General features: G+C 65.4%; 5 protein-coding genes across 6 annotated transcripts; 3 read left to right on the plus strand and 2 right to left on the minus strand.

Annotated features, from left to right (window-relative positions):
* The first annotated feature begins 130 nt into the window (after positions 1 to 130).
* CHLRE_02g145650v5 (uncharacterized protein) lies at positions 131 to 9,371 on the plus strand. Its single transcript, XM_043060307.1, has 8 exons — positions 131 to 531; positions 787 to 1,179; positions 1,383 to 1,460; positions 1,638 to 2,387; positions 2,584 to 2,720; positions 2,912 to 3,260; positions 3,407 to 3,706; positions 3,873 to 9,371. Exons 2-8 carry the CDS (start codon positions 988 to 990, stop codon positions 8,070 to 8,072), a joined length of 6,006 nt encoding a protein of 2,001 aa, XP_042927724.1. The 5' UTR covers positions 131 to 531; positions 787 to 987; the 3' UTR covers positions 8,073 to 9,371.
* Positions 9,372 to 9,384: 13 nt separating this feature from the next.
* On the minus strand, positions 9,385 to 14,510 carry CHLRE_02g145628v5 (uncharacterized protein). The gene is made up of 5 exons (XM_043060305.1): positions 14,062 to 14,510; positions 12,799 to 13,876; positions 12,507 to 12,674; positions 12,014 to 12,367; positions 9,385 to 11,799 (listed from the first exon to the last, which is right to left on the minus strand). Exons 1-5 carry the CDS (start codon positions 14,175 to 14,177, stop codon positions 10,579 to 10,581), a joined length of 2,937 nt encoding a protein of 978 aa, XP_042927725.1. The 5' UTR covers positions 14,178 to 14,510; the 3' UTR covers positions 9,385 to 10,578.
* A 110-nt stretch (positions 14,511 to 14,620) lies between these two features.
* CHLRE_02g145630v5 (uncharacterized protein) lies at positions 14,621 to 15,862 on the plus strand. The gene has a single exon (XM_043060306.1). The coding sequence runs from the start codon at positions 14,844 to 14,846 to the stop codon at positions 15,027 to 15,029; it is 186 nt and encodes a 61-aa protein (XP_042927726.1). The 5' UTR covers positions 14,621 to 14,843; the 3' UTR covers positions 15,030 to 15,862.
* Positions 15,863 to 16,010: 148 nt separating this feature from the next.
* On the plus strand, positions 16,011 to 23,782 carry CHLRE_02g145600v5 (uncharacterized protein). 2 transcript variants are annotated; one of them, XM_043060302.1, is made up of 4 exons: positions 16,011 to 16,263; positions 16,339 to 16,416; positions 16,590 to 17,270; positions 17,544 to 23,782. In XM_043060302.1, exons 1-4 carry the CDS (start codon positions 16,213 to 16,215, stop codon positions 22,980 to 22,982), a joined length of 6,249 nt encoding a protein of 2,082 aa, XP_042927728.1. In that variant the 5' UTR covers positions 16,011 to 16,212; the 3' UTR covers positions 22,983 to 23,782. The 2 variants fall into 2 exon arrangements, with proteins under 2 accessions (XP_042927728.1, XP_042927727.1); XM_043060303.1 differs by having other exon boundaries at positions 16,599 to 17,270.
* A 42-nt stretch (positions 23,783 to 23,824) lies between these two features.
* CHLRE_02g145602v5 (uncharacterized protein) lies at positions 23,825 to 24,950 on the minus strand. The gene is made up of 3 exons (XM_043060304.1): positions 24,759 to 24,950; positions 24,311 to 24,421; positions 23,825 to 24,196 (listed from the first exon to the last, which is right to left on the minus strand). The coding sequence occupies exons 1-3, from the start codon at positions 24,849 to 24,851 to the stop codon at positions 24,074 to 24,076; spliced, it is 327 nt and encodes a 108-aa protein (XP_042927729.1). The 5' UTR covers positions 24,852 to 24,950; the 3' UTR covers positions 23,825 to 24,073.
* Between the last annotated feature and the right edge of the window lie 62 nt (positions 24,951 to 25,012).

Consider the following 25,012-nt stretch of genomic DNA (forward strand, 5'->3'; position numbering starts at 1 on the left):
GGTGAGCGCCGTATCAGTGCCCAAGGTTGAATGTTCAAACCGGGTGGATTGCGTTCAAATAGGCTGGATGACAACAAAAGTATAACATAACTTGCTGACGTTGTTACGCTGGCTTGAATCACTTTCATTAACTCAGATCGGCAATGAGTCAGCCACCTGAACTGCCAACCGCGTGCGACATGACATATTCATATATTACAAAACGACCCCTCATCTTGGACTTTGACTATTTGATTCGTAAACAACAGTCTGCTTGGCGTAACAGCAATATGCGGCCTCCGCCCGCCATCGCCCTGTTCGCCAGACCCATCGCTGAGTGACATCCGCATGCTAGCGAGATAATATTACAGGAGGCGTTCAATTAGAGACTCCGCTTACGAGGAAAGGACCGACTTTATTGATTCGAGCGTGTTGCTCACTTGCTGAGCTCGCCCTCGTTACTTCAGCTCTAACCGGTCCGGGTATAACACGATGTATGACATATCTGGGCGTGTGGAATGTATGACTTGCCGTTGCCAGGGCTAAAAGCAGGTGAGCAACGCCGCTCGCGCGCGTTGAAGCCTTTGCCAGCGGTATTTATGTACATAGTCTCACATCTTGGAGTTGCGCCCCACCTGATAGCTCAGCCGCCTTCCCGCTGTGGCCTTCCGGGAAAGGGGAACATACCTTCGTGAAATGCAAGCCAATGGAAGGACGCGCACAGGGGCCAACTTCAACCAGTTGACCTATCGGCCAACTGCAGGACATTTGAGCGATGGATTGTAGCTCCCGATTTGACTGCCGCAGGGCACGAGCCTCGCTGCGCTTCCAAGCGCCGGGGCGCGGCGCGTGCACCCAGTTGAAGCTGCTATGCACAAGACATGCAATCGCGCGCGCGGCACAGTCATGCGATGTCGCTGGAGCTGGCTGACAAAGCTGACATTGCTAGTGACCATCGCTGTACAGCTGCGGGCGCCACCCCTGGTTGGCGCTAGCTCTGGCGTCGAGATGTTCTTGCAGTCGGTCTCAGACGGCGGAAATTCAGCTTCAGATGGTCCTCTGGAGGTGCCGCTTCGTGTTGACCTGGCGACAGTGTCTCCTGGCTGGGGCGACCTCGGATTGCTCAGGGCCGCCACCGGCATTTGCCCCGCCGATGGCAGCTGCGCCATGTGTGACTTCGTGGATGAAAACCCCTGCCAGGTGCGGGGATGGGTACGGGCTGCGCGGGCGGGGCCGATAGTGTCGAATGTGGGGTGAGGGCGCAATGACCAGAAACCCTGACAGTCCCGGAGCATGGACCTGCTGTGTGCATCCTGTAACTGCGGGCAAGCAGTTGTCCTGCCTGCACTAAGGCTTTCAACCTTACGTTCTGATTCTCATGTTGTGTTGGTGATATTGGCCAGGTGGCTGACGCATACGGGGCGGAAGCGGGCCTGTGTCAGCTGCCTGTGTTCCTGGGCGGGTCCACGCCGCCCGAAAAGGTAATGGCAGCCGTGCGACTGGTCAGGTCAGGGCGGGGCGGGGCGGGGACTGCCTGCTAGGGGCGTTCGACATTCCTTTGCATGCACACTGTGAGCCCACATGCCCCAGCATCACAGCTGCACGTAGACTGACCTGGCGCCTTCCCTGTCGCTCACGCATGGCGGCACCCGGCGCAGCTGTGTGGCATGGGCGCTACTGCGGAGGTCTTCTTGTCGGGCGACAGCAGCAGTGGCGCGGGCCCGGCGGCGGCTGTAGCCACGCTCACGGCCTTCCGCACCCGCGACAGCCAGCTGGTGCTGACCCTCACCACCCGCTGCGGCTGGGTTCTGGTGCCGTACGCATCACAGCACGACAGCGGCAGTAACGGCAGTAGCAGCAGCAACACGGGGACCCGCCCTGGCGCCAGCGGCAGTAGCAGCCGCCGCATGCTTGGTGGTGCCGCCGCGGCAGCTGGGAGCCAGGGCCGGCAGCTGCTACTGGCGGCAGCTGATGCGGAGCAGGACAGTGCGGCGGAGCAAGCGCCCGCGGCGCCTGCGGCGGTGGTACTGGAGGGTACGGCGCAGTACGGCGGCCAGGAGCTGTACTTTGGTGCGCCGGCACGCGGGTACGGCGGATCTAACGATTCAGGGGACGGCGGCGCGGCTGACGTGGAGGAGCGCTACGCCTGCTGCAGCGCGGCACTGCCGCTACGCGGCCTGCCCAGCAGCTGCGGCGCCCTGGAGCTGACACTGAGCCTGCGGCTGGGGTTGAAGCGGCTGGTGCTGTCTGGCCCAGGCGCCAGCGTCAGCGGCGGCAGCGGGAGCGGGGAGGACGGGGGTGGAATGGGTGGGGAGGACTGGGTGGATTGTGTGGAGGCCGCCTCGGAGGACGGCACGCCGGAGGGGCTGCGCTGGGCGGAGGTGCAGCTCGACATGCGGCCGCCGCAGGTGGGACTGGGATGCGCGTGCCACGTGCGGCATGTATGGGGGAGGGCGCGGGCGGTGGTGGAAGTTTGGATGGCTGGACATTCGCACACCGCAGTGAAGAGCTTATGCTGGCCTTGTGGACACCCGTACTGCCCAAATCGATATTGTTTGACGTGAACGCCTGCACGACCCGTCATGTGTGGCTGTGTGTCTGCAGCTGGGCCGGCGCGTGCAGCAGGCGGTTGCGGAGGCGACGGCGGAGCAATCGCGCGCCGCCGCCGACGCTCGGGCGCAGGTGTTCAGCAACGGCGCTGCCGCCTCCTCCTCGTACACAGCCACTCTGGACCCACGCACGTGAGTAGCCGCTGCCGTTGCCACTTCCGCTGCCGCCGCCACTTCCGCTGCCGCTGCTGCCACTGCATTGAGGCTCACGCCTCACCCTTTCCGGTCCTTGGACTACGCCACGTAACGCCAATCTGCGTGCGCCATACGGTTCCTGCGGCCGCCCTGATGGCTCCACTCCCTCCTCCACCTCCACGCCGCAGGCCCGCCTCCGCCGCATGGCTCGAGTCCTTGTCCCGGCAGTTCCCGCTCGTGTCCACCTCCACCACACACCAGAGCCTGGCCTTCCTGGTCGGAGCCCTGCGCTCCAACTCAGCCGCCGCAGCCGCAGCAGCGGCAAGCGGCAGTGGCAGTGGCAGTGGTGGTGGCAGTGGCAGTGGTATAGTGCCGCTGCTGCCAGCGGGACTGACGTTGGAAAGCTGCGGCGCGCGATCCATCAGTCTGGTGGCTTCAGCGGTGGTGGCGGCGCTGGCTGGGCTGGGGGTGGGGCAGCAACACATTGCGGACGTGGTGTGTATTCAGCCACCGTACGGGGCTGTGGCGTCGTTCGAGGTAGGTTGGTGGGCTCGGGAAAGGGGCGGTTTTGTGCTGCGTGGGTGTGTACGGCTGACCTCACATGATTCCCTGGGTGAGGTTCGGTGCAGAAGCTACCTGTATGACGTGTGTATGTGTGTGTGTGTATTGTGCTTTGCACGCAGCTGCCTCCCTGCGCGCGCGATGCGGCGGTGCTTTTCAATGTATCCCTCGAGATGCCTCTCGCGGGCAGTAGCAGCAGCGGTGGCAGTAGCAGCATTGCTGGCAGCAGCACCGGCCTGGTCGGCACTACTGTGCCGGCCGGGGCTGCGCCGGCGGACCCACAGGCGCTTGCGGACGCACTGACGGCCGCGGCGTTTGCGGCGCCGTGGACGTGTCTATCGGCGGAGGGCCAGATGCGCATGTTCAGTACGGTGACGCTCAGCGTGCAGCTGCCGCGGGGCCCCGGCGATGGTGCGGTGCAGGTGAGCAGGCACAGGATACTGCGTTTGCTGTGTTTGTGTATGCATGTGCATATCGGCGCAAATTGCTAGTTATCGCCCAAGCGCGTGCGCGCGCGCGCCTGGAGGGCACGGTGTGTTTTGGTGTTGTGCTGACACACTGTTAATGCTCTTCTTGTTAACCCCGCAGTTGGACCCAAACGTGCTGCTGCCTGGAGGTCCTGCGCTACAGCCGGGCATCTCATCGCCGGCGCCTGCTACAGCCGCCGCTCCCCGCGCGTCCGTGCCTAGCGGCAGCGCCAGTGACGGCGGCAGCAGCTCGCTAAGCGTGACCGAGGTGACCGCCGTGGCAGTGGCGGTGACGTTGGCAATCGTGGTCGCGGTGATGGCATTCTTTGCCATCCGCACTGTGCGGCGCGCGAAGGCGGCGGCGCGTGCGGCACAGGATGCGGCTGTGGCGGCCGCGGCAGCAGCAGGAACCAGTAGTGGTGGTGGAGCTGGCAATGGCGGCGGCGCAGCAGCCGCGCCCCCGGACCATAAATTGTCATGGATTGAGGTGCCTGAGCACTCGCTGCCAGAGGATGTCACCAGTATGGCTGCGGCTGCGGCGATGGCTCCCGGCACTGGCGCCTACCCGCTGTCTGTTTCCAGGGTGGGAGGAGGCAGCGTGAGCGCCGGTGGCGCAGCGCCGCAGCAGGGCGGCCCCTCTTCGCTGCTGGCACCCGCCACGCGGCCGCACCACAGCTCCTTCAGCGCTGGCGGCAGTGGGGCCCCAGGCCGCTCCGCCCACGCGCCTGCCGGTGCCTCTGCCAGCCGCCAGCAGCCGCAGGACGTGGACCTGAGGGAGGTGCACGTGCACAGCTGCGCCGGCGTCGCGCCTGAATCCACAGGCACCGGCGGTGAGGACGACGCGCCCCTGATCTCTGTCCGCTCGGCGCCGCCGCCGCTGCTGCAGCGCCCTGCAGCGCTTGCGCCAGCGTTGGCAGCGTCGCCGGCTGCTGCAGCTGCGCGGCGGCTGCCACCGCCGCTGCTGGGGTCGGCGTTCTCGTCGCCGCCGCCTGACACGGCAAAGCGAGCGATGATTGCGCCAGAGGGTGTGCGGCTGTGGACAGAGGAGGAGGAGGAGGACAGAGGCGCAGGCTACTTGGCCTGTGGTTCGGGTGGGCTGCCGGCTGTGGATGGGCGCGCTGCGCCGCTGCAGACTCCACCGGCGCCCGCACCGGCAGCAGCTGCGGCGACGGCAGCGGCTGCCTCCTGGCCTGCCAGCGGGCCCCCGTGCCCTGAGGCGTCTGGACAGTTCGCGGTCGCTGTGGCCTCGGCAGTCGCCGCCTGTGCCGTGCTCGCTGCAGATGCGGCGCCTGTGGCTGACGCCGCCGCAGAGGCAGCAGCGGAGGCAGCGGCTGCATCTGCCTTTCCCGCCATGGCCACTGCCACTGCCACGGCTGAGCCCGAAGCCAAAGGTGGGGCTGCCAGTCGTCAGGCGTGTTTGGCGGTGAGCAGCACGTTCGACAGCGATGATGTCGCAGCGCCAGAACATGCTGTAGACGCAGCGGCCGCGACCCCCGCTGCCGCAGCTAACCCCTTAGGATGGATAGTGCCGGTTACGGCGGCGGCTGAGCTGCAGAGCCCTTTCCTCGGCACGTCAGAGCGCGAGGACTGCGGCGGCCGCGGCAGTGGCCCTCCTCAATGCGGCAGTGACCAGCAGCTGCGGAAACAAAAGGGGGCGGAGGAGGCGCCAATGCAATTGGCTGGCGTGCGTGAAGAGGCGCTCCCACCCGCCATTTCGTCGGTAGCGGTTGCCCAAGCGTCAGTTCCTGAGGCGCCTGTCGCGCTGGCTGGCATGAAGGAGCGAGACTCTCAGCAGGCTCGGGAGCCGCCCCCCACGGACCGCGGCAGCAGCCCATTCGGCAACAGCGCTAAGCTCTCAGGGCCGCTTGGCGTGCTGAACGCCGAGGCGGCGGACGCAGCATGTGCGGCCGACACGGATGATGCTGACCTGTTCACATTGCGCCCGCCGTCTGCACTTACCAGCCATAACGCCAGCGCCAACGTCAGCCGCAACGCCAGCGTGGGCGGTGCAGGAGACGGAAGCAGTTATAACGGCACCCTGGCTGGCTGCGCTTGCGTAGCTGGCAGTAGCAGCCGCCCCGGTTCGGGTGGCGGCGCCGAGGACGGCAGCGACGGCGGCGGTGCTGCTGCCGCCGCGGCGGCCGCGCCGGGCCCAGCACCTATGTCATACTCGACCGGCATGCCGCAGTCGCTCCTGGAAGCCGCGTTCGAGGCGGCCGCTACAGCCGCAGCGGCGGCCGCAGCTGCCGCTGCTGCTGCCGCGACGGGGACCAGCACGACCGGCAGCGGCATCTCCAGCGCGATTAGCCTAAAGCACAAGCGCAGCATGAGCGTTTCGTCTCTGCCCAGCATCGCTGAGGATGAACAGGCGCCGGCGGCGGAGACGAAGCGGCACGAGTCCCGAAGGGTCTCCACTAGCACGGGCGGCGCTGCCGGCACTGCCAGTACGACAGCGGGAGGAAACACTCGCTCGGCCGCAGCGATGGAGGCGACGGCAGCGGCAGTGGCCCCGGCTGTGAAACGTGCAGTCGCCGTGGCGTTGAATGGCCTGCTTGGGTCAGAGCCGGGCTTGGCGTCAGTGGTCGCGTCGCCGGCCGGCGCCGCTGCCACAGGTGCTGTCGCGGGCCCCAAGACAACAGCACAGGAGGGTGCCAATGTACCAGAAGCGCCGCCGTCAATCCCCGCGACTGCCGCCGCTGCTCCTGCTGCTGCAGCCACCACCGCACAACCTACGGCTTCCTGCGCCAGTGCCGCCGCTGCACGCCGGAGCGTCGATGCGCCGAAGGCGCCCGCCACCGCCGCCACCGTTGCCACCGCCGCCACCGCCGCTACAGCCGGTACCGCCGCCAACATACCGGCTGCCTGCACGACCATGTGGACCAACGTGCTGTTTGACACGCCCGCCGCCTCCGGTAAGAAGCGCCGAGCTAATAAGGACAAGGCGGCAACGGCGGCGGCAGCGGCTGGGGACTCCCAATGCAGCAGCGCTGAGACCAGCGCTGGCGGCGCTCCGCCGCCGGAGGCAGCAGCGGAGGCGTCGGCAGCAGCGGAGGCGGTGGATGCCTCAGTTGTGACGACGGCAGAGCCAGTGGCTGCCAACGCGGCGGCGTCTTCGCTATCTGGCAGCGCCGCCGGTCTTGCACCGGAGGTGGTCGCGTTCCTTTCGGAGCGTGTGAGGCAGAGCCGCACCCGGGACGAGGGCGCTTATGCCGCGGATGCCGGCGCCGCAGGCGCTGCTTCCATCACCACAGGCAAGGCCGCAGCGGCAGCGGCGCGCGCGGCGGGCTCTGCTGAGGGCACCGGTGTCGGTGACGGCCCTCACCAGCTCGTGCCTCCCTCGCCGCCGCCTGCTGGTGACGCTACGGGTCGCAACAATGACAGCACAGGTGCCGCCGCCGCCGCCGCCTCGGCCGCCATCTCGGACACCAACACCTCGACAGTCAGCGCTGCTGACACAGCCAGCATGGTTGCCAAGCTGCTCGCGTCCAGCTCACGCCCCGCTTCGAATGCCGGCGCGCCCATCCTATGCAATGCGAGGTCGCCTGTGCTGCACCAGCAGTCTTTGTCGCCCACCAAGCGCGGCAAAGGCGCATTTCGCCGTTCCACCAGCATTTCTGCCGCCTCGCCTACCGCAGTCGAGCACGCCAGCAGCCCCTTCAAGCAGGATTCCGCCGCTGCCGTGGCCGTGTCGCCTGTGCCGGCTGCGGCTACCGAATCCCCGGGTGCCAAGGCCCCAGCATCATGCATGAGCGCGGGCACTGCTGAGTGGATGGAGCGAAGCAGGTCGCTGCGTGACTCATTGCAGAACGCCCGCAGCTCTATTCAGGGCGTCCTGGCGGCGCGCGCTGCGCGCAACGTGCCGCACCCTGCCGGCCCCACTGCGGCCCTGGTCCTCGCAAACACAGGCCCAGGCGCGGGCGCCGGAGCGGGCGCGGGCGCGGGCGCGGGGCTGGGCCAGGGTGCCCCTGCCGGTGCTGTGGTGTCGGCAGCAGCCGAGGCGCTGGCGGCAGGCCGCCGAGCCGACCAGGGTCCGTCAGTGGCTGTGGAAGGAGGCGGCGGCGGCGGCGGCGGCCGCGGCGGCGGCGGCGTCAGCGCTCGTGCGGCGCCGGGTGCGCGGCTGGCAGCTGTGCGGCTGGCTGGAAACATAGCGCCAGCGTTCGTAAGCACGAGTGCGGCCGGTGCGCCTGCAGGAGCTGGCGGTCCGACCCTAGCAGCGGTCGTGACCGCGTCCATAGCGGAGCCTCCGAGTGCGACCTCTCCTGCTGCTGCGGCGGCGGCTGCGTCAGGCGCCGGTGGCACTAAGCCAGGGTGGAGGCGTTAGGCCTATCAGGGAACCTGAATTCCAACAAATGACTGTGGCTGCTGATGGGTCTGGAAACGTTGTCAAGCTGTTATGGCGGCTTTACTAGCTTGTGGGCCAGCCCGTTTGAGGCTCGAAGCACATGGGTGCTTGGAGGAGAAAGGCTGAGACGCCTTCATGCGTGCACTTGTCCGGCGTGCTTGAGTTTGACTGTGCATGGCAGAGCTTGCTGAGAGCAACAGTAGTACAGCGCATTTGCGCTGCATGTTCAGGAACAGGGGATCCCTTGTTCAGGAATGCAGGTAGATAGACTCTCCGCACATACTTTTGCAAGGGAGGGAACAACCGATACACATGCCAAATACATTGCGCACACGGTCTGGCGGAAATAAGTCAGTCGAGGCCCAGCGTCACATCAACAACTACCAGGATGGCATTGATTCGTAGTACACCGTCCGAACAGCCGAGCCTAACCGAGCTGGCTATGCGACGTGATGGTTGGTGCGCGCAGTTGGCGCCTGGCGTGCTGCCCGTCCTATTCTTTGAGACGCTAAATCTTGGACTTGCACTGGTAAGGTCCCTGGGTGCTTTGCGCTGCTTTGCGCGGATAACTGAGACCTTGGTGGGCCGACACAGGACTGTGTAACTGAACAAGAGCAGAGAGCCCGTAGCTAGGCTTGATACCTATCACGCACAGTCAATCGGCTGCATGCCGGCTTAATAATAAGTCTTGTTCTTGCTGTCATGATATTGCAATCGAGCGTGCTGCAGGTTGCACAGCGGTATGGACTTGTGTGAGGTGTCGTCATGGGTATGAGAAGGTGTGGGGTATGTCCGGCCAAGGTCTGCCTTGTGCCCTTACATTGCAGGAACGCCGGGTAGTCAGAGGGCTTAGGGTGTGCAGGCGGCGCGAGCAGCAGTGACGCCGTTGTCTCATTGGGCCGGTGGGAGTGTCGCGGGGTCAACACCAGCATACCTTGCCTGCGTGGCTTGCTTTCCAGCGCTTCTGGGTCTGGGCCAATAAATTGGTTGGGGCAAAACTCGTCTGAACACGCAATGCCTGCACGGGCGTACGGTGGCTAGATGGCATCGGTGTGCGGGAAACGCGGAGAAGCCGAAAGGAGCGGCTTGAGGTGCGGGGAAACAGGACAACAGGAACCGAATAGGGCGGGCAAGGCAGGAGATGGTTATCATGGCATAGCTTTACTGGTGCGTAACCGCACGCTCGTTAGTAACCTCTCGGGCTGCTAACTGCTGCTGCCTACGGTGCTTGTTGGCATTAACATGCGGGGGTGGTTTTGTCTGTAATCGCCCAAGGGTGTACGAACAGCGGATCCAACGGGACCTTTTACCATGCCGGCCCAACATTACGACAAGGACTTGCTAGGTCTACATTTCAGTACGCATGACAGGAACTGGCGCGTGCGTGGGTGAAGCCATCGTTGCTCGTTGTGTCCTGGGCTCGGGGACCTTATTATCCGCCGCGCACACGGTCCTCAAACCCTCATCATCGACCCCGGGTTTCCGCATGAGCCGTACAGGGCGCAATTCCGAACGGTGACAGGCAAGTGTGTGCAGCCGCATAGTAAACACTGCGCTGATCAGGTAACAACAACGTGTGCCCCCAGGTACCTTTCGCGCGCTATTCATTGAACGAATGCTATGAATGCTGCCATGCGCCTTATACCTCGCGGGCTGGCCTAACCCGGGGCTGGCCTAACGCGGAGGTCTGCGAAGCATATGCGTGCAACAGCGCGCAACCACTGAACCGCAACCTCTGCCTGAAGGCAAACGCATCGCGGCACAGGACATCACAACAGAGCATCCAAAGCGGCACAGTTTTCAGTGCCCGCATACCTCGCTCCATTGATGAGTGTATTATCAGCGACCGCCTTCCACCGAGACACACAGTTCCACTTGGCCTGAGGTCCTGCAACCCCACGGACCGCATCCATCCTAAGCGGTCAAGCGCATTAGTTGCGCCCCTACACCGCGGGTAAGCATAACATATTGCATAGACTCCTACATGTGTTCTTTGTAGTAAGCAGAGGTTCGTGCGCCACCCGCGTGCCCGTAATGTGTAACGGCCAATGCTTTCTCTTGATACCTACATGCCTCCTTCCTGGCCCGCACCTGCATCCACTGCAAGTAAGTGACGTACGAATTACACATACGTGAAGGCTGCCCACGCATTGCACACGCGCTTAGTATGCGACAAGGATATGAGTATCGTGAATAAGCTTACGCAGCCTATTTAAACACGTCAACAGTATGAAAGCCATGAGCTACATGAGCCCGTCTACACTCCCCGCTTGTCGCGCCCCAAGTACCGTTCACGCGCCGTTTACTTCGCACAGTATATGCGTATATATCTCCAGAAGACCCACTTTACCGTACTTCCAGTATGTCAATAGAAAGTTAACACCCAGCAACGCAAATCAGACCTATGCATGCCATTCAGTGACACTCTATCGTTGTGCCGTCATGCCGCACTGTCTGACACATATATCAGTGTACGGCCTGCCTGCTATTCCTCGTCATCAGGCACGCCGCCCGGCAGGTCGTCCAGGAAACCGCCTGCTGCTGATGGGCCTTTCTCCGCAGCCTCCACCGATGATGGCAGTTGCCCGCTAATGGCACGCAGCTCTGCGACCAGCTTCTGTCCTGTCCCTCCACCACCGCCTGCGCCTGGAGCCGCGTGTGGAGATCCAATGCGGCTGCCGCCGACCCCAACCTGTGCACCTACAGCGCCTTGCACGGGCGAGAATGCGCCCAAGGCGTGTGCGGTTAGTGTGGCCCCAGCACCGGTACTGTCGTACAGCGACTGCTGCTGGTGGCGGGTTGCCGGCGGCGGCGCGGCGTCAGTGGGCGAGCTGCAGGGGTAGGTGCTGCTAGCACGTTGGAAGCTGCCGGCCTGCTGCCGGCGGCTGCTGATGGGACTTGACGAATCCGCCGCGAGGGCAGCGGGGGGCGGTGCGGGGTGCACGCGGCCGCTTGCGCGCGGTGATGCACGAGGTGATGACAGCGCCTCTCGCCAGCAGCTGCCTGTCAATGCTGAGCTGGATGGGCTGGCAAGCATGGATGCTGTGACCTGGCCTAGACTGATGACGTGCTGCGGCAGCTGTTGCGGTGGCTCCTGCTGTTGCGCGCAGGCGGCCGCGCGAGCGGAAGGGCTCCCCGGCAGCAGCTCATCGCAGGCGGGTTGGCCAGCGGCAGCACGCCCCTGCTGCGTCTGCACGCGCAGGCGCGTTGCCAATGCCGGCGGCTGCAGCTGCCTCCCTTCTGCTGGTGCTGGTGCTGCTGCTGCTGTTGACGCTCCGGCGCCAGTGGTGCTGCTCGACTGAATGGCGCCACCATCCAGTGACGTCGACAGCGCTGCCGCCGCCGCCGGCTGCTGAATCGTCCCCAGCAGCTCGTGGCTCCCGTCATAGTCCCCAAGATTCCCCGGGCTGGTTTGCAGCTTGAGGTCAGAGAGGCGTGTCGGCAGCGACAACGCCTCGCCCGCGCGCACGCCGCCTGCGGCCGCGGCCGCGGCCGCTAAGGCAGCCTTGTCGCCCGAGGATGCCTGCAGGAGCCCCACCCGCATGCCGCCGAGCCGAGCTGAGGGCGGCTGCTGGGGCTGCTGCGGCGTTGGGGCTGTTGCGGGCAGCGCCTGCACCTCGGTCATGGAGATGTCGGGGGCGCAGGACGGCGGCCTGAACAGGCTGTGTGCGGCGCCGGACAGCGGAGAGCCCTTGAGCGCGGGGCGCTGCGCGTAGAGGGAGGTGGGATACAGGCAGCAGCATAGGTAAATAGTGGCGCTGGCGTGCGGGGCATACGCTTGTGCTTTCCTTGTCCTTAAATACCAGGCGCCCGAGCGCACATAACCCTGCGTAATCTCTTCCCTTGTGCCCTCTGACATGCACCATCCAGGCACGCGGGCCGGCGGCGGGCCCCACCACATTATTCCTTCTGTGACTCGCCTTGGGCTGGGCCGCCAGGTCCACTTGGGGCCGGGCCTTGCCCAGGAAGCGCCGCCCGCCGTTTGCGGTCACCGCCGCAGCAGGTGGCGCCGCCGCCGAGCCCGTCGTGACCTGCACGCCGACTGAGGAAGAACGCGAGACACCCACTTGCATGCGCGCAACGCTGCTGGCAAGCGGACCTGAGGCGTAGGAGCCCATGGCAGCTGCGGCAATTGACGCTGCGCCATTAAAGGGGCTGCCAGCTGCGGGTGTAGGCGAGCCGGCCTGTGAGCACGCTATCACCGGCGTAGCGGCGGGATGCGGTATTGCTGGCGAGAGCAGGCTGCCACCCCAGGTGCCGGCTGCCTGGTGCGCCTGCGGGAAGGAAACAAACGGGACAGGTTTTGTGCGCTGCGTTTTAGAATTGGCCCAGAGTTTGTGGAACGCATGAACGACGGGTGTGTTTACGACAAGAGGTGCGATGGTTCGCCTAATAATCCATAATGTGACGGACCTGCTGTTGTGCAACTAAGGTGCCGGTTGAGTGGCTTCGAGGCGGCGCCGCCTGAGCCGCGCCCCGCCTGCTGGCGATGCCTGGTTCAGCAACGACAGCCTCAACAGCCAGCTCGTGTTCCTCCACGTCCTCCACGTCCTCTACGTCATTTACAAGGCACCCTCCGGCCTGTGCAGATGCAGGGAACACAACGCAGTGGTAGCAGTGGTCTTCAACTTGCAGACCGGCTCGTACGCTGCGCGACTATACTGCTGCACGTACCATGCAGGGATATGCCAGCACCCAATCTCACCGTTCCAGCGTCCAGGGCCGGCATTGAGAGATTCTGGCGCCTGTATGCCTGTGGACTGAACCCGCCGCCATCCATGTCGTTTACGCCGCCGCGGGCCTCCAGCCTCGCTGTGTCCGCACCTCCACCTCCACCCCCATCTGCGTCAGGCTCTGCCGCAATAACCTGCAGGACTCTGGCCGATGATGCGCTGCGCGACTGCTGCTGATGTGGCTGCTGCTGCGGCTGTGGGGGTTGTCGGGATGGGTGCCGCGACGGTGAGCAAGCCGGCAGCTTCGCGGACAGCTGCTTGCTTAGCGCCAGGAGCGCGTCAACCTCCGCCAAGTCACGGCTCCCGCACCGGCCGTAGCTGACGCCGCCGCTGCCAGTCCGCCCTAGGCCTTGGGAGACATTGCCATTCGCCAGATGTGTGCCGCCGCTGGCGTTGGCGCCGCCGCCAGAGATACGTGCAGTGCTGGAGCCTGGGCCGACCATCAATGAAGCTGAGCCACCCACATCTCTGCTGTTGCAGTGGTGCAAGCGATGCAGTTCCACCGCGGCGCCAGGCCTGCTAACGCTGTCTGTAACAACGCCACCAGCGTACGCATCCTCACAGGTGCTGCTGCTGTCAAAGGGCATCGGCCGCAAAGGCTCAGCATAAGTATTCACGGTCATCAATGCGGGCGCCAGACCGTGCCCAGCGGCGGCGGCAGCCGCTAATGACACAGCTGCCTTCGGCTGCTGCTGGTTCGGCGTGTTGGCATAAGCGCTGCCCCTGTGAAAGCTCCTATCGGGCCGGTGGCTGCGGTCCTGTGCACTACTAGCGTACAGAGCGCCGCTTCCACGCGAGCTGCGCTCTCCTGTTACGGCAGCCCCGCCACCCCCGCCGCCACCGTATGCAAGGCTGCCGCCGCGCACGCTCCTGTCACCGCCGCCACGGACGCTGCGTTCAGCTTTGATGCTGCGCTCGCCCAGCGCGCCACCCCGGACCGAACGGTCCAGACCGCCGGCCACCAGCGCCTCAGCTAGCTTTAGTTTGTTATCGAGCTTCAGTGAGTAGGCGCGCTGGGCTTTGCCGGTGGTGTACAGCGACTTCCCGACGCTGCAAGACAGTGGGCCGCCCAGCGTGAGGTCGGAGGGGTGTACGTGCTTACTTCGCGGCTATGGGTCAAGTTCAAGGTTCGGTAAAGTCGCAGGGCAAAGGTGAGCTCATCTTCAGAATCTGAGTGTTAGCGCCGCGCGGTGCGCGGGCACGTGCCAAAGAGCGCCTCGCCTGCATGTACGCACCTTTTGTCTGTGTCGAGCGTGGCGTCCCCTGGTAAGGCATCGACACAGTCAGGCTGAGTGCTCACATTGACGTCGAGAATGCCTGAGTGCCCTCTGGACGAGGCGCAATTCCCCATCTGAATCAAGCGCAGGGACCACCGACCGTCGACCACTGTATGGATCCAGTGACTGCTCTGGGTATTGACTGCATTATAAAAGCATTCAGGACAAGAAAGGGGGCGATTGAAGGTCTGTGGCCAGGCTGGCGGGTTGCTCCTGTCACGCGAAGGGATTAGCTCCGCAGCTTAGGGCTATATTAAATCATTCCATATACTTTAATCACTAGATTCAAGCACGATCAGAGAGCCGAAGGGTCGCGGCGCAACTTTCGCTCGTCCTCGGGGAAGTCTAGGAGCCTGTAGGTTTCTTCAAAGAATTTATTTATCACGACTCAACAAATTACCGGTTTCTTTAGCGGGTAGGTTCAAAACCGAAGACATGAACCCTAATTCAGGTCTCATGGCGACCCCACCCGCCGCCCGCCCAGAACCTGATGCATTTCGTCTTGTATGCTAGCATATTTATTCATCACGACTCAACAAATTACCGGTTTCCTTAGCAGGTAGGTTCAAAACCGAAGACATAAACCCTAATTCAGGTCTCATGGCAACACCACCCGCCGCCTGCCCAGAACCTGATGCACATTTCGTCTTGTATGCTAGCATCGCGTACCTCGGTGTAACTCATAATTCACGGCACAGGTCACGCATGGAAGCTGCTGGTGCCATGGATGTCTAGCTGGGATGTCTGGGTGCAGGGGACAGGGTAAGGGGTTAGGTTGGCGCCCCGTACTGCGCAGCGTAGTCCCAGACCCCAACATACGATTTGCGACGTCAAAGGATGAGCGCGCGGCTGGCGTAAAGCCGGAGCTACTGAGCGACCGAGACACGCTGTCGGGCTGGCAGGCTGGCATGCTTCACTTCAAGTGACCCTGGCTGCCATACCATAACGGATCCGTCCGTCATCACCGTGATCACACGCAAGCTAGCGTGGCAGGATGTGGTGCGAACACGCGGACGTTGTTATTGTGTACCGTAGGCGTTGCCAGGTTGTGTAGTGTTGTGTGGATGGACATCGACCATCACGGACGGACACAAAGCCCCACGAAGCGGCTGAACTACACACTACTACACATGCACGGGCGTGTAAGGCAAGCCAACGTCTGCATGACCGGATTTTCGCCTTTAGCATCGCGACTGCTAGATAGGCACCTGGTTTGGCTATGTGCCTGTGGAAACCGACCCCGGCTATGTCCGGGCGATGAGGTTGTTCGGCCTCAGACTGTGGAAGGGCTCAGCCCCGTGGCTCAGCCCCTTTTCCCGTGACCGGGAAACACTTGTCGCCTTTAGCATGTTGCCATCGTGAACGGGCAGCAGCGGCTACAGACTACTACTGCTCTCTTATTGACGAGTGTTGCGGAACTAATGCTCTATGAGCCAGCCAGCCAGCGCGATCATCGGCGAAGTGACCGCGAACCCATTTTGCGATTCTTGCCCTGACCCGCCTTGTGGGATGTGTGGGCCGAGATTACAGCCATCACACTAGCACCTATGCTTCTCACCATCCTCTGCTCATGCTTGTACGAGGAGTTCAGCGGACACAACCTAGCAAAGCTAGTGTTGCCGCTGCGTTGCCTCATGATAAGCCCGCCTGAGGAGCTTTACTAATAGATGCGCGGCCAACATGAAGTGCGTACCAGTGCGGGGGGGCTGGAAAGCGGCAAGGGACACTTGGCGTCCGGGAAGTCGTTTTCTTTTTTTTTGGGGGGGGGGGCGTGTGTATATGTGAAGGGGGTGGGGGGTGGGGGGGTGGGGGGGAGGGGGGGGCGATCAAACGATTGCCGCTTGGCAGGCACCTGCAGATAATTCCAATGCAACATCAATGCACGGTAATTACATATATGTTGACATCTATCTGTACTGCGTAACCGATATTCGAGCTCTAACACAAAATGACAAAGCTGAGCAGCGACCCCACTTGGTGGTATGCTGAAACTGTAGGGTTGCTGGCACGGCTCTTCAACGTTGTCATGCTTTGTTATCAATTATGAGCGCGCGCAAGCCAGCTCGCCTGGCTAGGGGCAAAAGGCGCCCAACAGCCTAACGGGAGGCTATGGCCGTCAAGCGGCTATGGTGCTGCTTTAATGGTGGCGCCGTGGACCAGGTGACTCCGAGTCAAACCGGTTTGTCTGAGTGGCGAAGTCCCAGTCCCAGCATTGCTCTGTCCGTTTCATCACAGGCCTTCAAACCGCTTGGAGATGGCAGTGCGCACTCATATGCGAGGAGGACTGAAGAAGCAGCGGCAGAGCCTGTTAAGGCGAGTTTTGGTGGACTGTCGACTGACTGGGCTGGGACTTGCAGGCTGCTGTGGTGTGGAATCAATTCAGTCCTATAGTATCATCGTGAACCTGCCTGTCTTTGGCGAGGCGGGGCTCCTGTGAGACCAGTGTTCTGCGGCTCGGCATGTTTACCCCCCTTCCCCCGCCGTAGGCACCGCAGGCCTCACGGCTGCCAGCAGCTGCGGCGTCCAGGGGCTCATCTGATTCGGAGCCCGGGCCCGGGTCTGGCCGGTTGTCGCCGCGTGGCAGCCCCCCGCGCCCGCAACCGCGGCTGCGCACGCTGCCAGCCCCGCCCGCGGGATCGCGTGCTGGAAGCACGCTGTCCGCCGGGCCCTCCGTGTCAGGCCACACCGCATGGTCCGCAGCATCCTCAGAGGGCCACCACCTCGGCCCCTCGCCCAGCCGCCTTAGTGCCGCGAGCCACCCCCACGCGAATGGCAGCCTCAGCACTGCCCCGGTGTCCCCATCGCCCGTCAGCCATAGCGCCGGAGTCACCTCCCCGCTGCTTGGCGCCAGCCGCTCGCGTGGCGCTGGCGGCATCTCGGCTGTGCCTCCACCGACTTCCCCAGTATCCAGTATCTCAGGCAACGGGCCGATACCAGGTACTAGCCGAGCTGGCAGCGGTGTGGCCAACGCGCTGTCAGGGGCGCTGCGCGCGCTCAAGCGCCACGGCACCAACATCGGCACCAAGGCGCCTTCAGACCGTGCCAGCCTGCAGCGCATCACGGGCGGCGGCGGCGCGCCGCTGATCAGCAGCGTGCCGCCGCCGCCGCCTGGGCTACACCGCTCGCCGTCCGACATCCGGCAGCACCTGCAGTCGCAGGCGCCCAAGGTGCGTGCGCCCTCCCCCGTCCCGCATGTGCTTGCGCGGGCGCACGGCAGAAAGAGAGCGAGATGTGGGCTGCGTGAGCCGGCTGCTGGAATGGTGTAAACTTTGGCTATGGGTTGGAGGCTGGGTGTAATGCATGGGGTAAGGAGAGGGTGCGGGAACGCACGCACGCCGTCAGGTTATGTACGGATGGTTAGGGCACAGCCGAGACGCAAGCAAGCCTTCTGGCTGACATCACCGTGCCTTGGCTGCGCCCCGCCCGTTTGCGTCGCGCAGCGCTCCATCCTCAAGCACACGTCTACCGGCCGCACTCTGTCGCATTCCCGGCTGAGCCGCTCCTCGAAAAGCATTGGCGCCCGGCCCCCGGGCGAGTCCGCCGTGTCGTTCCAGGTAGCGGACGGCGGCGGGGAGGAGCCACACGACACAGCGGCAGGCGGCGGCGACGGCAGTGACGCGGAGGCGCCGCCTGTGCGGCGGCGCGGCTCGCCAGCGGGCGGCGTGTCCTTTCGACTGGTGGAGGAAGGCGACGAGGCGGGCGGCAGCGGCGGGAGTGGGAGTGGCGGCAGCGATGGCGCGGTTGGGCATGAGGCGGAGGGCGCTGTCAGCCGGACTGTGTCACGCCAGCGGGGCAGCAAGTCGGTGCGGGTGGTGGTGCCCGAGGACGGCCCAGACGCTGATGAGTTGCGGCGAGCGGCTGAGCTGGCGGCCGTGGGCATGTCGGCGGCGGCGGAGGCGGCAGCGGCGGCTGCGGCTGCGCGCGCTCCGGCGGTGGCGGTGAAGCTGCAGGCGGCAGGCGGTGGCGCGTCCAACGACGACAGCGAGGATGACGAAGAAGAGCAGATTGGCGCATCGGCTGCAGCTGAGGCGGCGGTCCGGAGGGCTATGCGCACTTCCACAGGCGGCCTGACGGGGCGGCTGGTGTCGCCAGCGGCGGCGGGCTCGCTGCCTGCGCGTGCGCGATCCCTTGGTTGTGCTGCAACGCCGCTGGAGGTGTTTGAAGCTCCGCGCGCCGGCAGTACCACCCATAGCTCCAGCAAGCAGCAGCAGCAGCAGCGGCGCGGTTGCGGCCCTGCCCGTGTCACCACCTTCCTACGCCCAGTATTCGGCGGGGGCGGCGCCGCCGGCGCTGCTGCGGACGGCAGCGGCGGAGGCGAGCACGGGGCAGGCATTGCACCGACGGCAGTGGCGGCGGGGCCGGCCGCGGCCGCGTCTCCCTCTGCCTCGGTACCCGACGCGGTCGTGCGCTTCCGCCGGCCCCTGTCTCGCTCCGCCTCCACGTCATCCCTCAACACCACCATTGACGGCGCCGTCGCTGCGGCGGCCCCTAGCATCGACGGCAGCGCCTTCACTCGCCACGCCGTTGACGACAGCGGCTCGACCCAGCCGTTCATCTCGGTGACCGGCGGCGGCGCCACAAGTGCCGGCGGCGCTACAACACCAGATGACGGCGGCTTCGCCGCTTCTGCGTCCCGGTTCGGGCCACGCGGCGGCACCGGCGGCCATAAACTGATGTCCATGCAGTCGGTCATGGAGCAGCACCGGGGCCAGGAGCTGCAGCGGCTGGGCCTCGGCGGTGAGCGGCTGGCCGACGCGGGCGACGCCAGTGTCGGCAACAGCTTGGACGGTGGCGCGTTGGGGTTGGAGCTGCCGGAGCCAGGCGCGGTATTGCCGGTGCGGTACGGCTTGTCGGCCGGCGAGGCTGCGGCGCAGGACGTTGTTGTTCCTGCTGCTGTGGGAGCAGCGGCGCCTGCCGGCGAGCAGTCGCTGCTGCGAGAGCTGGCGGCGGAGGCGCCGTCCTCGGGCTTCTTCCTGCGCGCCAGCCACGCCAGCAGCAGCAGCCCCGGCTCCGGCGAGCTGCTGTCCGCCAGCCTAAGCGGCGCCGACTGGGTGGGCGCGCACCCGCACACGGGCGCCACCGCCGACACGCTGGTGAGCGGGCACAGCCACGTCAGCGGCGGCGGCGGTGGCGGCGGCTTGGCGCGCGCCCACGTTGCACTTAGCCCCGTGTATCGGCATTCGGACGGCTCAGATGTCGGCGCCGCCGCCACCTCAAGCAGGCTGAGTGCACGGCCGCAGCAGGCGCTGCATCCAGCACATCAGCGCCCGTCGCCGGTGACCAGTCACCATCGGCCGGGGTCCAGCTCGCAGCACCAACACCAGCAGCGCCGCTCCTCAGGTAATGGCGGGGCGGCCAGCTCCCGCGGCAGGGACAGTGGAGGCGGGGCCGACGCAACCTTCGACCGCGCGAGCGGGGGCGGGTGTGGGCAGCAGGAGTCGGCGCCGTTAGTCGTGCTGCCTGGCGGCGGCCCCGACGTTGTCAGCGAGTCCGCGCATGAAGGAGCTGCGGGAGCCGAGTCACGGGCTGCGTCGGCGGCGCAACTGCCACCCTTCACGCCGTCAACGGGCAGTGTAGCAGGGCTGCCCCCGGCGCTCAGCAGCGGAGGTGGCGGCGGCAGCGGGGCACTGCCAGGGCCTGGCAGCCGCACCGTGTCACACTCGCACATACAGCTGCCGGCACCGCTGTCGTCAGCGCTGCTGACGACGCGCGGCGCGTCGCCGTCACCGTCGTTCTCGGCTCGAATGCTGGCGGCGGCGACCGGCGGGCGCATGGGGGCGACAGTTGTGCCGGCGCCCTCTCCGCTCTCGCCGCTGGGCGGCGGCAGTGGCGGTGGTGCTGGCAGCGGCCCAGGCACGGGGCCTGTGACTCAGTTGGGCGCGTCGCCGACGATACTGCAACGCAATTGTAGCATGGCCGGCGCGACAGGACCCAGTCCGACGCTACCGACGGCGCCGCATCGGCCCCTGCCGCACATGGCATCACCACTGCCTGCGGCATCAACAGCAAACAGCCCCGCGGGTGGCGCTGTCCCGACTGCATCCTCCGCATCCGGCGGCGCTGCCGCCCTGGCGGCGGCAGCAATGGCTGCGTCAATAACGAGTCCGGCGGCCGCGCAGCCCCCTGCAATAGATGTGACGGCGAGGCATGGGCACAGCACTGGGGCTACGGAGGGGCTCGGCACGCGCGTGCTCAGCCCGCGGCAGGACTCGGTCGTGCGGGTGCCTGCGCAGTTGGCCCGGGCTTTCTCGCTGTCGGCGTCGGAGGCGGGCCCGGCACCTGTGGGTGCTAAGGCAGCCGCAGGCGGTGCCGACGGTGGCGGCGCTGCCAGCGGCGCTGCCGCGACCAGCACGTCGGGTGCTGATGGCGGCGGTCCCCCAGCATCACCCTCGCGGCTGGCATCGGCGTTGTCGTCGCCAGCATTGGTGCCGGGCGGCCGCGGTGGTGGCTGGGGCGGCGGTGGCGGCAACTCCGCAGGCGCGTTGCCGCCTGGTCTGGAGGGCTGCCTGCAGTCCTCACGGCCAAACTCCCCGGCCTATTGCACGCCGCCCGGCGCCTCTGGCGCCGGAGCAGCCCTGGCCGGCGCAACTACCACAACCACCATCAGCAACGATGCGCACGCCAAGGATGGCGCAGCCGTGGGCTCAGCAGCCGATGACGGAGGCGGGGGAGGCGGGGGCTCCTTCCTCGCTGGGCGGTTCGGCATGGCGGGCTCGTGGCGGCAGCTCGCCAGCCCGCTGTCTACGCTGCGCGCAGTGCTCGCCGACGGCGGATCGCTGGGAGGCGGCGGGAATGGCGGCCACGGCAGCGGCACGGGCAGCCACGCGGGCAGCAGCGGCGCCGTCAGCAGCGACTACGACAACAGCTCTTCGGCGTTGTCGCCGCCGCAGTACCAGCAGGCGCAGCAGCTGCAGCGCTCGCCGGGCTCCATGGCTGCTACTGGGCACGACTCCAGCGGTCACACCCTGTTGTCACGGCTCAGCATCCGGGTAGCTCCGCCCACCATGTCCACGCAGGGATGCCACCAACACATAAGTCCCGTTGGCGGCGGCGGCGGTGGCTCCGGCCCGGGAAGCGGAGTTGGTGGCGGCCGCCGCCCCGGCACACCGACTGCCGGCGGCAGTCGGCTGGCCATGGCTGTGCCGCCGTACGCCGCGGAGATGGAGGCGGCCGGCTCCAGTGCTTGTGACGCGGGCGGCAGCGGCGGTGGGACGGACTCGCTAAGCCCCAAGTCGCCGGGCATGGGAACCGGCTTGCAACCAGACACCAGCCTGCCTGCCCGCACCGGAGGCATGGGCGCAGGCGCAGGTGGTGGGGGCTCAAGCGCCAGCAGTGTGCCTCACGAGTTGCTAGCCCGGCGCAAGCGTGGGTCGGCCACCGGCACGGAGTACGCAAACTACATGGCCGCCAAAGTGGCCGGTGCCTCCGGTGCCGGCGGCGGCGCCGTCAGGAACGGCGGCGCGGAGGCCGCATCCGACGGCAGCGCCTCCGCTCGCGGCGGTTGCCGCAAGAACCGGACGATGAGCACCGGCGGCACCAGCCTGACCGGCCGTGCCATGTATGCTCTGGAGTCAATGGCGGCGAACCTAGGCTTCACGCGGCGCTCGGTGCCCGGCCCGGTGCCCGGCAGTGGAGAAGACACTGCAGGGAACAGAGGTGGCGGCGGCCGCGGTGGCAGCGGCGGCGGCGGCGGTGTAGCAGCGGCACTGCCGCGCTCGCCGAGGCCGGTGGTGGGCACGGGCTGGGACAGCAGCGAGATGGTAGAGGCCCTGGGCGGTGATCTCGAGGCGCAGGGGGACGAGTTTGCCGTGGAAGTCCTGAACATGTCACCTCGAAAACCGGCTCCGGCCGTGCCTTCCGGCTGGGCCGCACCCGGCATCAGCGCCAGCGGGATGCTTGCTGTGGCCAACGCTGCCACAGCCGCGGCAACGGCCAGCATCGCCCTTGCCGCAATGAGCCCTGCGGGCCCGCGGCCACGAGCAGGGTCCATGCAGGGAGTGATCTTGCACCCCAGAAGCCCCAGGGCCGCCCTGGGCTTGGACCGCAGTGCCCGCGGCTTTGAGCACCTGCACGGCGGCGAGGAGGGCGGACAGGGCGGCTGGGGGCTGCGAGAGGAGGAGGAGGACGTGCTGGGCAGGTTGGAGGGAGAGGAGGCCGGCAGCGCCAAGGCAGCTGTGCGCATACCATCAGGCGCCGCGCTACTGGCAGCAGGGCCAGCAGCTGCAGACGCAGGCCACCCATCTACGCCGCGCTTCGGACGCCGCGCAGCGGCCGCGGCCGCATTCGGCAGCAGAGGTGCCAGCGGGAGCCCCGTTGCGGCTGGTACGGCGTCAGGCTTGCACGCGACGCCGCGTCACAGCCTGCAGCTTTCGTCCGCGCTGCGCCGGGCGCCTACCCTGCCAACCCGTGGCGCAGGCGGTGACGGTGCAGCGCAAGGAACACAGTCGGTGGTGGCGGGGGGCGCGTCAGCGGCTGCACTTGTCCCGCGGTACTCCACACCCGGCACAAGCTTGGCGTATGCAGTAATGGCGCAAGGCCGGCTGAGTGGCAGCGGCGTCAGCCCCGGTGCAGGGTCGCCGGTCGCAGCCATGGTGGGGCCGCCGCCACCGGAGCGGCTTCGGCGGGATTCAAGTCGTCTGCTCACAGACTGGACGGCAGCAGGCACTGCAGCGGCAGCCAGCGGTGCTACTGGCGGCGTAGGCTTGGACAGGGCTTCGGCAGCAGCAGCACGCATGGTTACGGTTGCTGCAGCAGCTGCGCCAGCTTCACAGGATTCCGGGCCAGACGGCCATAACAGCGGAAACGTGAACATGCATTTAGACCCGAGTCTGGATCAGAGCCAAAGCTTGCTTGGGCCGCTGCCAGGGGCAGTGTCATGAGCAATTGATCGGCGCATCAACAGCAGGTAGCTTCGTCAAAGAACATGTGTACGATCGTCCCTGGCATAGGGCAAGTTTGCCACTGCCTGATTCCCTAAATTCATGTGCTTACTGATGTCTCTAGGCTAGCATAACGTGATGATAACGATGTGAGGCGGAAGGCGTACATCAGTACGTACGCATTTGGGCATACTTGTTTCTTCTTGACGCATCAGTGATGAATGCGGAGAGCCACCACGCCGATTACAGCAGCTTACGAGGACGCGGTTTGGCATTTGAGCGCACTGCACGATGGTAAGGACGGCGGTGGCGCTGCAACATGTGCCACTAGCGTGATCATCGTCCAAATGCAAGCACGTACTCCTGGTTTGCATAGCATGTTCAGGAGCAACCAGATTGAGGTCAGCCGGTGCCTGCTGGTTTGGGGCAAGCGGGGAGCACAGCAAGTAATGGGCAACAGTAGCAGTGTGTCGGCTGCCTGAAGCAAGGCTGTTTGAATGGGAGCTGTAGTGCTCAGCCACGGAAACCTGCCTGGCGGTGCTTGTCAAGACCCGCCCCGGCTATGTTTTGTCAAGTTGCCATGCCCAGCGCCGCAGCCGCCTGCATCTTGTAGGGCTGTCGCGATCCAGCAGTGACCCGTAGACGACTCACACTGCACGACTGACGCTACAGCTGGTCCCCAATCGCCTGACCGCGCCTCGGTCACCGCGGCGTGGAGATTTGAAGCAATGGAGCCTTGACCATTCATTGACGTGCTTGAAAAAACGCAACACGCACATGGGACCATTATATGATCCCATGCTGCGGCGATCAAGGAGTTCTCAACAAGGAGGTGGCTGCCTTAGGGAGGCAGGAAAAGGGCTGAGCCCTCCCCTCCCGGGTCGTTATCAACCCAGCCACCTTGACGCGGGCGCCTACTAAGCACACGCCTCTATGTTGGGGGCCTTTGGCATCCCCGCAAATCCGGACGTGGCCGGTTGGGTGGGGTGCACAGTCCGTGCTAACCCGCAGCTAACAAACTAGTCACGTCACTCGCCGCCAATCGACACGTGCACCCTCAGCCCCACGCCCTGCTAGCGCCGTTCAGGCTCTCAGCCCGGCCCCGCCGCCGCCGGCGGCCATGGCGGCCGCTGCAGCTTGGTCGGCCGCTCGAAGCCCATCAGCTTCAGCAGGAGGAGCACACGGATCACGTTGGCGGCGGAGACGTCGCGGTTCTGGGGATGGGGACGGGGAGGAAGAAGAGAGCGCACATGAGCTGTCCCAACCGTCAACCTGTCAATCAATCCGTCCCCAGTGCCCAGCCGTCCCCGCACATGCACGGTCCTCACCCAGGTCGTCAAGCAGTCGTTGCAGACTTTGACCGACCAGGGCCGCTGCCCCTCCTTCAGCCCCCCAAGCCGCTTGATGGCCATCTCCTGACACCCGCAGTTGTAGCAGGTCTGCATGGTCGGGAGGGTGGGAGGGAGGGGGGCCACACAAGGGCTTCCGCTAAAGCCAGGCATAAACCCAGCGGCCCACCCACCCACCAGCAATTGCAATCCCACTCAACCCTGCGATACACACTGCAAAGCCGCAAAGCCGCCGAAGGAACCAGCCGTACCCCAAATCCACGCACGGGGGTGATCCGGACAGGGGTGTTCCTGGGGGGCTTCGCCCCCCCCTGGATCGCTTCGCTCAGGGGGCTCAGCCCAAAATAGTATAATGTATGTTTTAGGACAGCTCCGACTAACTCCCAACTAACTCGTGTACGGCACCCCCAAAACCCCTCAGCCGCACAGGAGCTGCGGTTGGGTGTCGGTAGTTGCGGCGAGTGGGAGCTGATGGCAGTTGTACGGCGGGCCGGCTGGGAAGCTGCCGAGCCAGGGGCATGAACACGGGTCGTTGGCGCGAGCTGGGTAGCTGTACGGGTGGGAGCTGACAGTTGCGCGGGAAGCCGACTGCGATGCAACAGGAGCGCACGGGTGTACGCAGAGCACAGGAGTCATTGGCGCTAGTCTGCGGTTGCGCGAGTGGGAGCTGGTAGCTGCGCG

This window comes from Chlamydomonas reinhardtii, chromosome 2, assembly GCF_000002595.2.
Source record: "Chlamydomonas reinhardtii strain CC-503 cw92 mt+ chromosome 2, whole genome shotgun sequence".
NCBI lineage: Eukaryota > Viridiplantae > Chlorophyta > Chlorophyceae > Chlamydomonadales > Chlamydomonadaceae > Chlamydomonas > Chlamydomonas reinhardtii.